General features: G+C 52.9%; 1 protein-coding gene across 1 annotated transcript; it reads left to right on the forward strand.

The window, feature by feature from the left end:
* Window positions 1-107: 107 nt before the first annotated feature.
* Window positions 108-14,612, forward strand: PPTG_12072 (hypothetical protein; the record flags this gene model as incomplete). The annotated part of the gene is made up of 2 exons (XM_008908271.1): window positions 108-7,109; window positions 7,182-14,612. The coding sequence occupies 2 exons, from the start codon at window positions 108-110 to the stop codon at window positions 14,610-14,612; spliced, it is 14,433 nt and encodes a 4,810-aa protein (XP_008906519.1).
* Window position 14,613: the final 1 nt, after the last annotated feature.

Below are 14,613 nucleotides of genomic sequence, written 5' to 3' on the forward strand. Positions count from 1 at the left end.
AAAAAGATCGTAATGCCCAGGGGGAAGAAGACAATCCGACAATTCCCATACGCTGCAAGAAGACCATCACTCCTTTTAACTGGATCTAAGTAAGGCAACGTGGGCTCATGAGCAGCAGCGGCACACGCAGCAAGCAAGCGCGACTGATGCGGCAAGCTAGCGTGCTGCACGAGCTGCAGGAGACGCAAGAGAAGGACTCGCTGGACGGCCGCTATGCGCGTCTTATGGCCGAGCTGGCCGCGCTCTGCAGCGACCGCAATAACGTGATGACGGCTGAGTCGCTGCAGTTCTTTGCCTCTAGCGGCCGCGCTGAGCCGGTTAAGCTCGAGCGTGCGCCTGAGCGCGTCGACGCCCAGCAGAAGCAGAGTAGCAGCAAACAGGACGACCTGTTGAGCGCCGATGCCGCGCGTCGCCAGCGTGTCGAGGAACTCACGCGCTTCTTCATGGAGGCCAAATCAGACATTGAGTTCGCACTGGGTGGTGGGCGAGACTTCCACGAGGCTAAAGACAAGGACAAGGAGGCGGAGAACGAGCGCGACGAGGAAGACGTTGAGGCCGAGGACGACAGCCAGGACGACGCCCAAGACCCCGAAAGGCAGCTGGCCAAACTGCATGCTAGACTGCTCCAGGACAAGCTGGACAACAGGGTGTATAACGTCATGTTGGGTCCGATTCGAGAGCAGGATCCTGCACTGTACGGCGCCATTCTGTGCCACCCGCTTATTACCGGCGTGGACCCGAAGAAGGACAAAAAGAAGAAGAAAAAGCGGAAGGACAGAGATCGCAAGGAGAGGCAGCCGTCACAGACCAACATTGGAGCTGGCATGCTCACGCCCGATCTGACTGCCGATCCTTTGTCGGATGAAGACATGAAGACCAACATTAGTCGCTTCGTTGCCAAGAGTATTGCTGACGGATCGCTACAGGGACTGATGCTCGCCGCGAAGCTCGTGCTGTCGTACCTGGATCACCAGAGTAAAACAAACGAGGCGGCTCCGCCGACGTTCCGTCTGGCGTCGCATCTGCGGGTCTTGCGAGGAGAGAAAGCGCCTGAATATAAGCCGAAAAAAGCCGCTGCAACAGGCATTTCAACGACGAAAGAAGTCACGACCCCGACGAAAGCGGACCAGACCATGGCAGACTCGAGTGCTCTTGACACTGCGGAAGGCAGTTTTGAGACGGATTTGCAAAGCGTCGTCCTGGAGGCCGCGACCTCCGCCGAAATGGATTTGGACTCGGACAGTGGGTCGATTGCCAAGCTCCGAGCTCGGTTGAGTCGATTCGGCGACGATGGTGATGATGGAGACGATGATGAAGACGACGACGATGAACGTGGAGAAGGCGAAGACAGTCTTGGTGGTGAAGGCGTGGATGAAGATGCACTGATGGCTCGTGCAATTGCGTTGTCACTTTCTCCCGAAGTAAATTTGCGGGATCAAAACGTCTCGGACGATGCTCCATTGACTCCAAAGAGCGAGAGCAAGCCCGATGGAGTGTCAGAGCAAAACGAGTCTCCCGTCGTGAAAAGTCGTCCGCCCAAGTTTTCTGCTGAGGAGTTATTGGAACTTGGCCCGTTCACACTTCCTTGTGATTCAATGGTCGATGTTGATGGAGCTACAGTTGTGATGGCATTGGTAGTCCAGATGACAAAGGTGTGCATGGAGTATCTGAAATCGTGCCAGCAGGGTGTTCTCCCTAACAAATCACCAGTCCAGCCGCACCCGCTGACATTCATGCTCCTGAATTCCTTATTGAAGGACTTGCACACTGCCGGTTCTCCTCATTCTCGTCAGCCTGAGAACCCCAGTTTGGATGCAAAGTGGCGATTATTCACTTCATGCTCGATGCTGTCGCTGTTTCGCGTGCTGGAAGTCAACTTTTTTCACGTTGAAGTAATGGGGATTGCCCCAGCTTCAGTTGGTCTAGGGCAAATCCCCAAGCCTAATGCAGAGCAAGATGGCGGCAAAAGTGAAGGTGGCAATCCGCTGTTGGAGAGTTTGAAGTCACTTGTGCTTAATTACATCGCCACTGACAGTCCCGTTCAAGTTGACGCAAACAAGGATGTCATTGGCACTATAATTTTTTCGAGTCCAGTGTCTTGCTCTGCGGCAGACGTACAGAATGCTGCAGCGTATTATTATGCTCGTATCCGTGAGCAAGCAATGGCAGCGTGGATACGCGCTTTTGCTATCTTTTACGACGGACAGAAAGAGAGACACATGATACTGGCGTCAAAGCTAGCCGAGTGCCTTAAGCTTGCTCGATCTGGTGAGCAAAATGTTGAGTGGAAGTTTCACCAGCTAGATCTCCTATGCGCTCGACTGGCGTTGCCCGATATGGCGCAACAATTTGTGCCCACCTGTGTAGATGTTATTGAACACGACAGCAAGACCGAGCGGGACCAGAAGGATCAGAGCGGGACTGACTGCACCATAAAACCAATCGATGATGGAGCGCTTCAAAATGCCGCGTCAAAGACAGGGAAAATCAAAGCAAAGTGGAGCCCCGCCGTCATTCGTGCTTCGCTTGACTCTGGGTCTCTGACTGCACGATGCCTTTACGACTACATTTCTGGGCATGGTCCTCCTGGTCTTCTGGATACATTAATGGAGAGTCCCAGTGGTGGTCCAAGTGACGATGCACTGGACGCTGGCATTTTGGCGAACGCTTACGATGAAATGTGGGATATGGGACGCAAGCAGAAGGCGGAAGCTTTGGAATGCATTAATCGCCTGCCTAGTCTTGTTGATCTGTTGCGCGAGAGCATTTTGTCTGCAGGGTGGCATAGCTTCTCGTTCAAAGACAGCTACGAGTTAGTACATGCTCCGTTGCTACCGCTACTCGAAAAAGAGGATTCTTCGCGACCGCCAACTCTGAATGCTCGAATTGTACTGCTCCGATCACTTCAAGACTTAATGATCCAACGGCTCGGTGGCTCCCGTGGTGATGAGCCTCCAGCCTTGGAGTTTGATTCTTCGAGGTGCGCTGAAACGATGACGCTTTCGGACGGAAACCGAACTGCCAAGCAATACACAGCAAAGCAGTGGGGAATGGTGATGGCTACAACTGGTTGCCCTCCTAATACTGGTATTCATGAGTGGGGTGTTCGTCTTGACCGTTGCGAGAAGGGACACATTTTCCTTGGTGTCTGCACCAGAGATGCATCCGTGGCAACCTATGTTGGTGGTGACCGGCAAGGTTGGGGACTGATTGGTACTCGAGCGCTCTGGCATGCACGAAGCAAGGTCCGTGGCGACTACGGCGATGGCTTCACTACAGGCAGTGTTGTGCGTGTCCGATTAAATACCGATAGCGGAGCATTGTCGTTTGGTGTTGGGGATAGTGATTGGGGCATTGCATTCGACGGCTTGACGCAGCACGGTACATTGTATCCTGCTATTGGTCTATATCAACGAGACGATCAAGTGACTATTCTGCCTGTCCAACCGACAGTGGATACAACATATGCGGCATCCTCTAACGGTGAAGCAATCGAACACAAGGGTGTGGCTATTCCTGCTGTTCTCAAGCCGTTCTTGCATCACGTTGGGGCCTTGATGGAGTCATGCTGCTCATTTTTGTCGAGTCCTGCGCTGAATGATTTGAACATTTCAGATCAGCAATTAACTCTTACTCCAACGCAAAAAGTCGAGCGTGCGCATGACTACGAGGGATTGGTATCTTCACACCCGCTGCTGTTTACAATGGTGACCCCGCTCATCAGCTCTCTAAGCCTTATCCGGAACTACCACGGTTTGTCTTCGACCCTGGCTATGACCTTCGTGCCATGGTGTATTCGCACTATGCAAAGCATTGAGCGTGTAAACCAAGCTCTTCGAGCGCTGGCTACATCCGATGACAACGTTTCTCCTGGTAATCTTGTGCTCAGCGTAGCTGGGGAATGGGAATTAAAGAGTATGGCTGCTGGCAATATTCCGGCACAGCAATACCATCTCACGCTTTCTCAAGGCAAAGATGGATCGATGCACGGGCGCAGCAGTGGCTCGTTTACTACGGTGACATTGAACGGTATCGCTCGAGGAACTAGGGTTTCTTTCGTGGAAACGTGGCGGCAAGGAGGCACTTGCTTGGTCGAGGGGCGTCTGCGTGCTGACGGCACCGTATTCACAGGCAGTTACGAAGACACCAAGAGCCATACAAGTGGTTGTATTGTGGGAAACAAAATCTCGCGAGACTCCAAGGATACAGACGAACGTCAGTTGGTGAGTAATCAGCTCGTCATCCTGGAAATGGTGATTGCGAACTTGCTGGGTTATTTTGGCCATGCATTGACCAGTTTGAAGGATGATGACGTGCTTATCGACAACGTGGCTACGAGCGTTCTCAGCATGAATGAAGCTGTCAAGGGGGACGATGGCGAAAGCGATGACGGTGATATGTCCAAACTGTCATCTTCAGAGTGCTCACTTGATGATTACGACGAATGGGTGAGTAGTAGTCTGCTTGAGGGTGGGTTGCCTCTCAACAACGTACAAACACACTTGAAGAGTGTGCTTGATCGATGTTCGGAGATTACTGGTATCGGATCTGCCGCTGGTTCACTTCCTGTTCTCACGGAAGCTACAAAATCCTGGATGCAATTTGTGCTGCCGAAGACACTCTCGACCCCTCTTCCTAGTGCTGACAGTACGCCTGTTGCCGGGACTCATGTGAGCAGTCCTTTCTTAAAGGATTTGATTGAAAACTGTGGCGAAGCAGCAGCGCTAGATCAGTGGGTATCGAAGCACGTTGGCGAGTCGCCGTTGATGCGACTTGGAGGAGAGCCCATGAAGGCCACTCGACGTACCGTTTGTGCTGCCATGATATGGCATAGCGGTTTCTTGAACTTCATCAAGAAGCAAATTGACAATTCGCAGAGTAACTTCACAGAAAGCGATGTTCGACCACATGACAATTTGATGCACATCTGGCGAGCTGCTCAGAGGGTCATCGAGTGGGCTATCCGGACGAAGAATTCGATGGGATCGTCGTACGCAGTTGTGGCTGGATTGGTGATTCGGAAAGCTCAGTTTTTACTCGAGATTGAACCTAGCGCAAAAGCTTTGGCGGCTGCTGAGGCTGTATTTGCGTTGACGACTGTGGATAGTGGTGCGCAAAGGATAGCGTCCAAGTCAGCAGTGTACGAATGCGCTGAGCGCATTTATAGTGATGTACTGGTACAGGTTACACGCTTTGTGGAAGCTCCTATTCGTGTATCAACGCTTCAGTCAAGGATGCTAGGAAATTGCACCGCAGCATTCCTGCGAACAATCGGCATGTTATCCTTCAGAAACTTCGTGGGTGACTCGGGTACCAACCATCGCGGAGTTCTAACTGCGGAGCGTTACGAAGTCATCCAGTCTTCGTTCGCGTTATCAAGTGCATTGCAATGGCTGTCCCCATCTCTAGCAGACTTTAAAGCCAATGGTGGTCGTGGTGGGTCTCTGGGCAAGGACTTCGGAGATTTCGGTGCTAGTGTAGTCCCAGCTCCATCGGCCTCAACTCAAGCCAATACGACGGAGTCTACTTACTACCTGAGCGGACTTGGTGGCTGCGGGAAGCATTTGAAGAATGACCTGCGTGACTCCTTTGAATCGTTGTATGGATACCTGAGCGCGTCGTTGTCCAAAGCTACTTGGGCCCATGACGCTGACCTGCAGCTGGTTATTTTGCTAGCTTGGGGAATCATTATTCAGCCGGACGACCACTCATTTTTGTCACGGGTTGGCATTTTCAGAGTGTTGCAAACTGTGTTGGACGAGGCACGTGGGTCTAGCGATATGACCTTAACAGAAACCTCAGTTGGCACTTCGCGTAATTCCCCTGATGACACGGCTTTGGTTGCGGAGAACAAGAAGAAGATTGTCCAAGCTGCGTTGAAAGTGGTGCATTTGCTAGCTGCGCAAGTTGCTCACGCCAGTGATACTGCAGATGGGCTCCTAAATGCGTCCGATCTCCCGTCGACTCCGGGTCTCAGCTTGGGTTCTATTCCACTGTTGCGCAAGCCGTCAGGCCCCGAAACACTCGGCAAGTCTGTGTTCCACATGCTGTACACAGAGCTGAAGAACTCCTTGGACGAGATGCGGCAGAATCGGGGAAACATAATTGTTGATGCCCCGTTGACAGCATTTGTGACAGACCCGACGCAATCCGGCGACCCGAGCACGTCTGGATCAGAAGCAGATTTTGGAGAAGGCATGGATGATGCTCAAGAGTATTGCTACCAGATCTGTTCACTGCTGTACTCGGTGAGCGGCTCGCCTGTTTGCAGGTCGCACCTTTCATCGTCTCGGTGGCTTCGACTGCTGCTTGCCCTTGTCGATGTGAACTCACCCCAGATACAACGACGGATCTTAAAACTGCTCCGTCGCCTTCTGCCGTCGCTCGACCCATCCTCTATTAGAGTTCGCTACGACGAGGTCGAAAGTTTCGACATGGACAGTGACGAGGAGTTTGATGCTGACGGACAGGATGAGCCGGACCATGCATCTACACTGATCAACTTCTTTGTGGGAATTGTGGGAATGAATAACCCTCCCAGTGTTGCTAACGTAATGCTGCGTCGACTTGCAGATTCTAATGCTCCTAATCGTGCTGAAATCCCCGGTCAGGCAGTGACTTCTGGTTTCAACGGCGGGGAACTCGCTACTGAAGTTGTACTGCTTTTGCGTTCGTTGTACGAGTCAGAAAAGTGGGCAGAGTACTTGAATCACGCGATTTCCGATGCACTCGCCTCGATTCCGCTTGTGTGCGTCACAGAACAAGAAGGAGGTGCAGCAGAAACCGCCGATTCTGATGTGGAAATGGAAGACATGTCCAAGGAGACACCGTCGCTCGGAAGCTGGACGACGCAAACTACGAATTACGTACGAGCCTTGTCTGCGCTCTGCATTCTCGATGGCCAAATCGAAGGCATTCACGTCGGTGGTACAGTCAAAATTATGCCTCGATCTGGCTCATCTTTACAGGAAATCGCTTTTCGAGGTGCTCGAGGTGTGGTTGTTACCTACGAGGCAGAGAAATCTGCAGCTGAAGTATTACTGCGTGGGAACCGTGCAGATGACACCAACAGTCAACAACAGTCTCTGCTCCCAACTCGTTCCATTCCGGTAAGTGTGGAGGTTGAAGTTATTTCGATGAGAAAACATGTACTTATGCTTCGTGTATGTTACTTATCACAGTCACGCCCTGTTCGTGTGCCGATTGACGATTTGTTTGCCGTCCCGGAGGTTGAGTTGCCGAACAATGCGTTTTCAGACGAGGTCTTGCAGTCCCTACTTGTTACACGCTTCCCATACTTTTTGGCAGAAGTCAAGAAAAGCCTTATGGACGTGAATATCATCGACACTCTCAACGGAGCTGACGAGGCCAGTGGTAACGATGGGGAAAGTGAAGACGACGATGATATGTCCAATGATGGTTCTTCGTCACCATCAGCGATGGACAGCGAAATGCCCAGTGGCGCTGGTGCGGATGAATCCGGTTCGGAAGCCAATGGATCGCCTCGTCGCCAGAAAAGTGGAGTTGAATCCGCGTCACCCACAGAGCCTACTGATGTTCTGGCGGAAATGGAGAAGGAGTCACGACTTCATCGAATGCTGCTTTGTCAGCATGGCCTTCGTGCCTCTGCTACATTGCTAAAGAACGACTATTGCGCTGTGACATTCATCCGTGGTGTTGGTCCGAGTGGCCTTAAAGACTTACTAACGGTTGCCATTTCGGAGACGCCTACGACGGCAGGGGTTGGAGATATCTCATCGCTGGAGGAAAGCTGGCTAATGCTGTGGTCCCGTTGGTACGCTATTAGAAGTGCACACGCGGCACCATCGCCCCCGGCTGACGCTAATGAAGGAAAGAACAAGACAAACGATGCAGTTGAGACTAACAACTCCCCGGGTCCGATGGTTCAGCAGATGATGGAGATGGGATTTCCGAAGGAGTGGTGTGACGTTGCTTTGGCTCGCTGTTCTCAGAATGTTGAAGCAGCAATCAATTTCTGTTTCGAGCACAGCAGCGACATGGAGCGTCTTGTTGCGGAGTATAGGTCAAGTCGATCTGGTGGAGATGGCAGCTCGAAATCTTCGCGAAAGGATGAGTTCGAAGTTATCAGTCCGTTACTGGAGCAGTTGTCTGAGATGGGATTCCCTTTCAACTGGTGCAAAAAGGCATTAGCCGCAAACAGGAACAACGTGGACGCGGCTTTGACGTGGATCTTATCGAATGGCGAAGCCTTGGAAGCAGAAGATCGGCGAGATGAGGAAGCCAAGCTACGGACTGCAGGCGGGGATGGAGCTGACGCAAATGCTCCAACTACTATCATTCCAGAAGGCGAAGATAGTGTGCTCATGCCAAACCCACTTCGAGCTGTGAGTGGCCAAGCCTGCATCGGAGAGCACGACTTAATGGTGGAAGGCCTCGTTGGTGGCGGCTTCGCTAGCGTTGGCGCACCAGATTGCCTCGTCTCCAGCGGCCGATGGTACTATGAAGCTATCCTTCACACTAACGGTTGTATTCAAATTGGCTGGGCTGATGTAGCATTTTGCGGTGCGGCTGATCGCGGGGATGGAGTTGGAGATGGTGCGCACTCATGGGCATACGACGGATGGAGACAACAGCGATGGCATGGCCGTTCGTCACCATGGGGCTCGAAATGGAAACAGGGTGATGTCGTCGGTTGTGGTATCGACGCAGACGCTGGTACCATCATTTTTAGTCTGAATGGAAAGATGCGATCGGCTAACATGGGAGTCGCTTTCCGGGCTATTGACTTTGCCCGTGGTGTGTACCCATGTGCGAGTTTTAACCGGAGAGAGCGCTTGCAGTTCAATCTAGGTGGAACGCCGTTCAAATACCCTCCCCCGCCAGGTTTCCAGCCAATTCTGAACGTCCTGAGTGACTCCAACGACCTTAGCTTAGTGCCCAAGGGCTTTGAAGTGATTGGATCCCGAGAAGACTGCCTGGAAGAGAGCGTGGGTGAAGAGAATTACTCTAGTGATACCAGATACTTCGCCCGAGACATGCATCCATCAATGCTTCGCAGCTCAGGCCACAGCCGCAGTAGTGGTTTTACTTCCGGCTCCGGCATGACAAAGGCGGACGCCTTGGCTGAGATCAAGGCACTTCCCGATAATCGCGTGTATGTGGAACTGCTGGTGGTCACACGCTCGCTTGCAATTTTGCAAGCACGGCGAGCTTTGTTGACATTGCTAGCCAAATGGCCTACATCAGTGGTGGGCCCGTTCTCCGTTGCAAAGTGCTTATCTGGTGGAGTCTCACTAAATGCTGCCACTGAGAGGGAGGATTCGGCAAGGTTCATCGACTTCGTTAAACTCATCGCGAGTTTAAGTGCTCTCCACGTGTCGAATGCACTACCGAGCACGTCGCTGACGCTTCCTGACGGTGATGCACTTCATCTCCTCGATTGTGGAGCCACCGGCCGTTTCGCGCTAGGCTTACTCTCTGGAGTTGTGCAGTCGGCGCTGAATAATGCTCTATCGACAGTTACGTCTGGGGCGGATGGCCACAACCCGCTCGTGGATACGATTCTGTCTTGTATTTTTTCGGAGGTTAAGCGAGCGTCTCAACGCCAGTACGCTCGCATCCCATGGAATTCGTCGGAGGCTGCTATTACTGCTACGCTCCTGCAGGTCACAGCTGAAGCAGGGCAAACGTGGTCTGACAAGGAAGTGCTGAATCATCCCAACCTCTTCCTGGCTGAGTGGATTAGTGGCTTGCTGCTGGAGTCGTTGGAGAAACACAAGGGACGGCTCTCGTCGCCTGTTCATGATCAAATTCGACAGCAATTGCTGCAAGCTTGGACGTCGTCGCTGAAATCCCCTAGCATGTGCGTCAAAGAGCGAGGTGCAACCATTCTTGCCGGAATTCTTCAAGATATCCTACCGAAGACTGGGGGAATCTCAGATGCAAGGGACATCGCGGCCATTGACGATGAAACCAAGATACGCTTGAAATCAGCCTTGGATGTGCTTCCGCTACAGCGCCTTGTTGATCTTTCACAAGAACGAATCCTTCGCGAGTATCCAAACGTTCCCGTGTGCTCCAAGTATGTTCAAAGTATCGTGGAACTTGTTTCTGCTGCTGGTTTGGTGATGAGTGCTGTGGGTCAGTCGACCGACAAACTGTTTGAAAGCAGCACGTCCCTGCAGTTGCAGGCTTGCAAGCAAATCGAGGTTGACCTCGAGCCGATTGATCAGAAGGAATACGAGGAAGTCATGGCCGCAAAGAAGCTTTTGGAGGCGAAGCAGGCGCAACAGGCTGCTGAGGAAGCCTTGAAACAAGAGAAACTTGCTGCAGAGCGAGCAGCAGCTGTGGAAGCTGGAGCTGATAGAGATTCGTCGTCAAGTCTAGGCGAAGCGAGTCCAACGATCATCAACGGCGATGGTGCCAACCAAGATGCACAGGATGACATCGGTTCTGCAAGGAATAGTGGGGTTACCAACATGGAGGTTGACAATAGTGACTCCGAGGAGGCTCCCGACATCACGCTGTCTGCAATTGCGAACATGGTAACGGAAGATAGTGATGTGATGACAGCTACGGCTGCTATTGCTGGATCTGGTGACCGCCTAGAGATCAAGGGACCAGGACGGAAAACTAAACTCCCTATGCCAGAGCTGCTTCAGGAGAATGCGGATACCACGTTCGAGTTCCACCTACCAGAGGAAGATCCTGTCTTCGATACGTCTATGCTGGACGCACAGGAGATCGATGTGTTGGAAGCTGCAAAACGTGGCATTATGGGAGAGGAACAGAGAGGCTGGAAGCATGGCAATGGCGTAGGAGTGCTTGCTGATGCTCACACGCAGCTATGGAGTGGCACGCTGACCCAGTTCAGGCTACGTCAAAAGCAAGAGGAGACCAACCATACGGAGCTGAAGGTCGGATGCAAAGTGATTCGTGGACCGAACTGGAAGTGGCGTGACCAAGACGGAGGCGAAGGCAGTGTGGGTGTTGTTGAAGGGGTGTCACCCTGGAGTGGCGTGGACGGAGAAGGGATGTCCGTGCGATGGCCAAACGATTCCTTATACACGTACCGCTGGGGTGCAGACGGTAATTTCGACTTAATTCACGTGGAAGTGGATGAGGACGGGAACATCACACACCAGTATCCTACTCCGAAAGCCAGGCAGGAAGACGAGGGATCGTTTGGATCCGAACTGCATCTCGGTGTATTACTCTATCTCTTTGTTGACGAGAACGATTCGAGTGCTACAAACGCTGAAGCGGTGAAGGTTGCTGGCGTGATGGAGTGGCCTGACTACGGTGCTGCTGTTCGCGTTGTTGGTATGAGATATCCTGACGGCTCTCTCTGTGTTCAAGAATTGCAGTTAACCCGCGGTAATCCCGACATGGGCTGGATGCTTCGCTTTGGAACTGAGAAATGGCAACCGGGGACGAAGTATATGCTTCGCCCGTTTACGACACAAGACCCGGCAGATGGAACATCAGCTGATGATGCTTCGAAGGTCGATACGCTCCGTGGTGAGTACTCACATAGTGGCGTGAAAGAAGGAGAACTTGTAGAAATCCGTGGTGAGCTTCAAGTATCGACGAAATATCTATTCACGATGGACCACCACAATCACTTCTCAACGCTTGGCATATCGTCGGATGGACTGTCCGTCACGTGCCACAGTGGCGAATCGCGGAACCTTGCGCTAGGAACGGTGGGTTTTACTACTGGAGTTCACTACTGGGAGGTTCACGTAGAGCAAGCGGAGTTTGGCAGCGTGTTTATTGGCGTGTGCGAGAAGGCTGGACCACCCGGATCGCAGGCTGCGCTGTCTAGTCGCCTGAATAGGTGGCACGGATGGGGCTTCGTTAACTTCCGTGCAACGTATCACAACAGTACGGAGCGGATCTACGGCGACCACTTCAACGCAAGCGACACCATCGGCGTTCGACTCGACATGGAACAAGGCAAGCTGTCGTTCTTCATGGACGGAATTAAGTTTGGCGAGCACATCGTGTCAGACTTGGGTGTCGCGTTTGAGAACATCAAGGGCGAGCGCAACTCGCGAACGTTATATCCATGCATCGGTATGCGCAAGGGCGGTGATCGTGTCACGCTTAATCAGAAGTGGGTGTCAATGCCTGGCGTGTCTCCGCGCCAGATCCTATCGGACGCTGTAGATGTCAGCAAGTCATTGCACTCGTGGTATGTTTCGATTCAAAAGGGCAAAGCTGCTACCACTGCTGGGTCACCTACTGACGGGGCTGAGGTGATGATACCTGCAACGCCATCGACAGTAGACACTCGGGTGAAGCTACCGGAAAAACTACTGCGTGAGAGTTGGTCCGAGTGGAAGCGATGGAGTGACAATCACTGGCAACGGTGTCATGTGCGCCCGCGCGGGATTTCTGTGGACTTCGACACGTCGCATGCTGCTTGCATCCGTGTCAGCAACGCTGCGGGCCTGGGTGCTCCGTTCTTGGCTGGTGATCGTGTTCGCATGTGCTCAAAGTGCGGACAGGAGTTGAATCAGCCCGAAGAGGCTATAATCCTAGGTGTGTATCGTGGATTCCTGTGGTACCGCACTGAAACTCAAGGAAATGAAGGCGCAGACGAAGGACGTGCTTCGGCCTGGTATTGGTCTCCAAGTGAGCTGCCAGAGCTGCTTCTGATTCGTCGTGGAGGGAAGGATATGACTCTGATTGAGAACAGCGCGATGGATATGTCGGACTACGAAGATGCGCCTGAGCACAGTCCGTTTAAGCCTCGTTCGGCATTGGAAGAGCGTGCGAACACTGACTTTGATGCGTTCGTTGAGCTAGCCACGCGAGCTCATACGACCACATCCGACATCCAGTTGGTGGAAAGACTGAACGCGTATTGTGCAGCAATCGGGTTGGATGTGACGAACCTCAAAATTACGGACGTAGTGACTCCAGCAGAGATGGGAGAAAATGAGAGCAGCGCAGCTGCGGTACGTGGACGCTCGCGGACGCGCTCGCTGGTTACGGACAACTATTTCACGTCGCCAGCACTGAAGAATATCAGTGGCCCTGAGTTGCGCGCACGCACAGCCGTTCTACGCATTCTGAACAGCAAAATCCTTCGTGTGCTTCCTATCATTGCGATCCAGCCTGACGATGGAAGCAGCACTCAGCCAATTGAAGTTGCAGACAGCACAGGTACTACTATCAAGAGCTCAACTGAATTCTTATCGACGAGCTTAAAGTTGCGCTCTCTGCGACGGTTAGTCTTCACAAGCACGAAGCGTGCCTTCTGGGACGACGTTCTACGTGCAACGACCACCAGTACACCGCTTCCGTCGGACGAGTATGAGGACCCACGAGAGATCCGCGTTATCCGTATCAACCGTATTCAGGCCCAAGCGTCAAAGCTGAGTACGCTCTCGCAACCTGGCGAACGCTTGCGTCGTTCGGTGTTCGGTCAGCTCTATCGGGAGATGCGCGCGTGGAGCGACAGCTTCTTCCGTCGCGCCTATTGCGGCAAGGGCCACGGCGGTCAGCGTCGTGCATTCAAGGTCAAATTCCTGGGCGAAGGTGTGAACGACTACGGTGGACCATATCGTGCGGTCTTCGAGCAAATTGTGGATGAGCTACAGATGGATAATGTGGAGTTAGCTAAGGGAGAACAAGGTCTGCTGCCATTGCTGATCCCGTGCCCGAATCGACGCAGCGCTACTGGTATCAACCAGGACAAGTTCTTGCTGAACCCGTCGTGTGGAACCGCGTTACTGGCGAACGGGCCCATGGCGCTGGATCTGCATCGCTTCTTGGGAAAACTGGTTGGCACAGCAGTGCGCCATGGTCTGCAAATGGGACTGGACTTGCCTTCGCTTGTGTGGCGGCCATTGGCAGGGCTAGAAGTCAGTCGCGCACATCTTGAGAGCGTCGACGTAGCGGCGGCTAATAACTTGACCTGCGTTGAGGAACTTAGCACTGATACGGAGGCAGCAGCTCAAGAGGCTGAAGAAGTGCTCGGTTACTTGACACTCTCGACAACGTTGAGTGACGGTGTTGAGGTTCCATTGATTCCGCAGGGTGAAAAGATGCCAGTGACGTTGGAAAACCGCGAGCTGTATGTGCAGCTCGTAGAGAAGACTCGACTTACAGAGAGCAGCCAACAACTTGCGGCACTCAAGGACGGCCTGGCGTCTGTGCTTCCCATGGAGTTGGCGCCGCTATTTACGCCGCGTGAACTTGAGGTGTTGATCTGTGGACGTCGCGAAGTGGACGTGGACCTGCTGCATCAATGCACAGAGTACAGCGAGGGAGCTGACGAGGCGATGCCGCACGTGCAGCACTTCTGGGAGGTACTGCGTGAGATGACAAGTGAGGAGAGGACGTCCTTCTTGCGCTTCGTATGGGCTCGCAGCCGCATGCCCAACAGTGCCAAGGATTTCCCTATGAACTTCAAGCTGCAGACTGCGCAAGACCCAGGAGCTTCAAGTCAGCCGGACGTGTATCTACCTCACGCTCAGACATGTTTCTTCGCTCTGCGGCTGCCAGCCTACACTAGCAAGGAGGTGCTGCGTACGAAGCTGCTTTATGCCATTCAGAACTCGCCCAACATGGACGCCGACGTGAGGCTGCACAACGCTGAAGGTTGGGCGGACGCCTAAA

This window comes from Phytophthora parasitica (genome assembly GCF_000247585.1).
Source record: "Phytophthora parasitica INRA-310 unplaced genomic scaffold supercont2.29, whole genome shotgun sequence".
In the NCBI taxonomy this organism is placed as follows: Eukaryota; Oomycota; class Peronosporomycetes; order Peronosporales; family Peronosporaceae; genus Phytophthora; species Phytophthora nicotianae.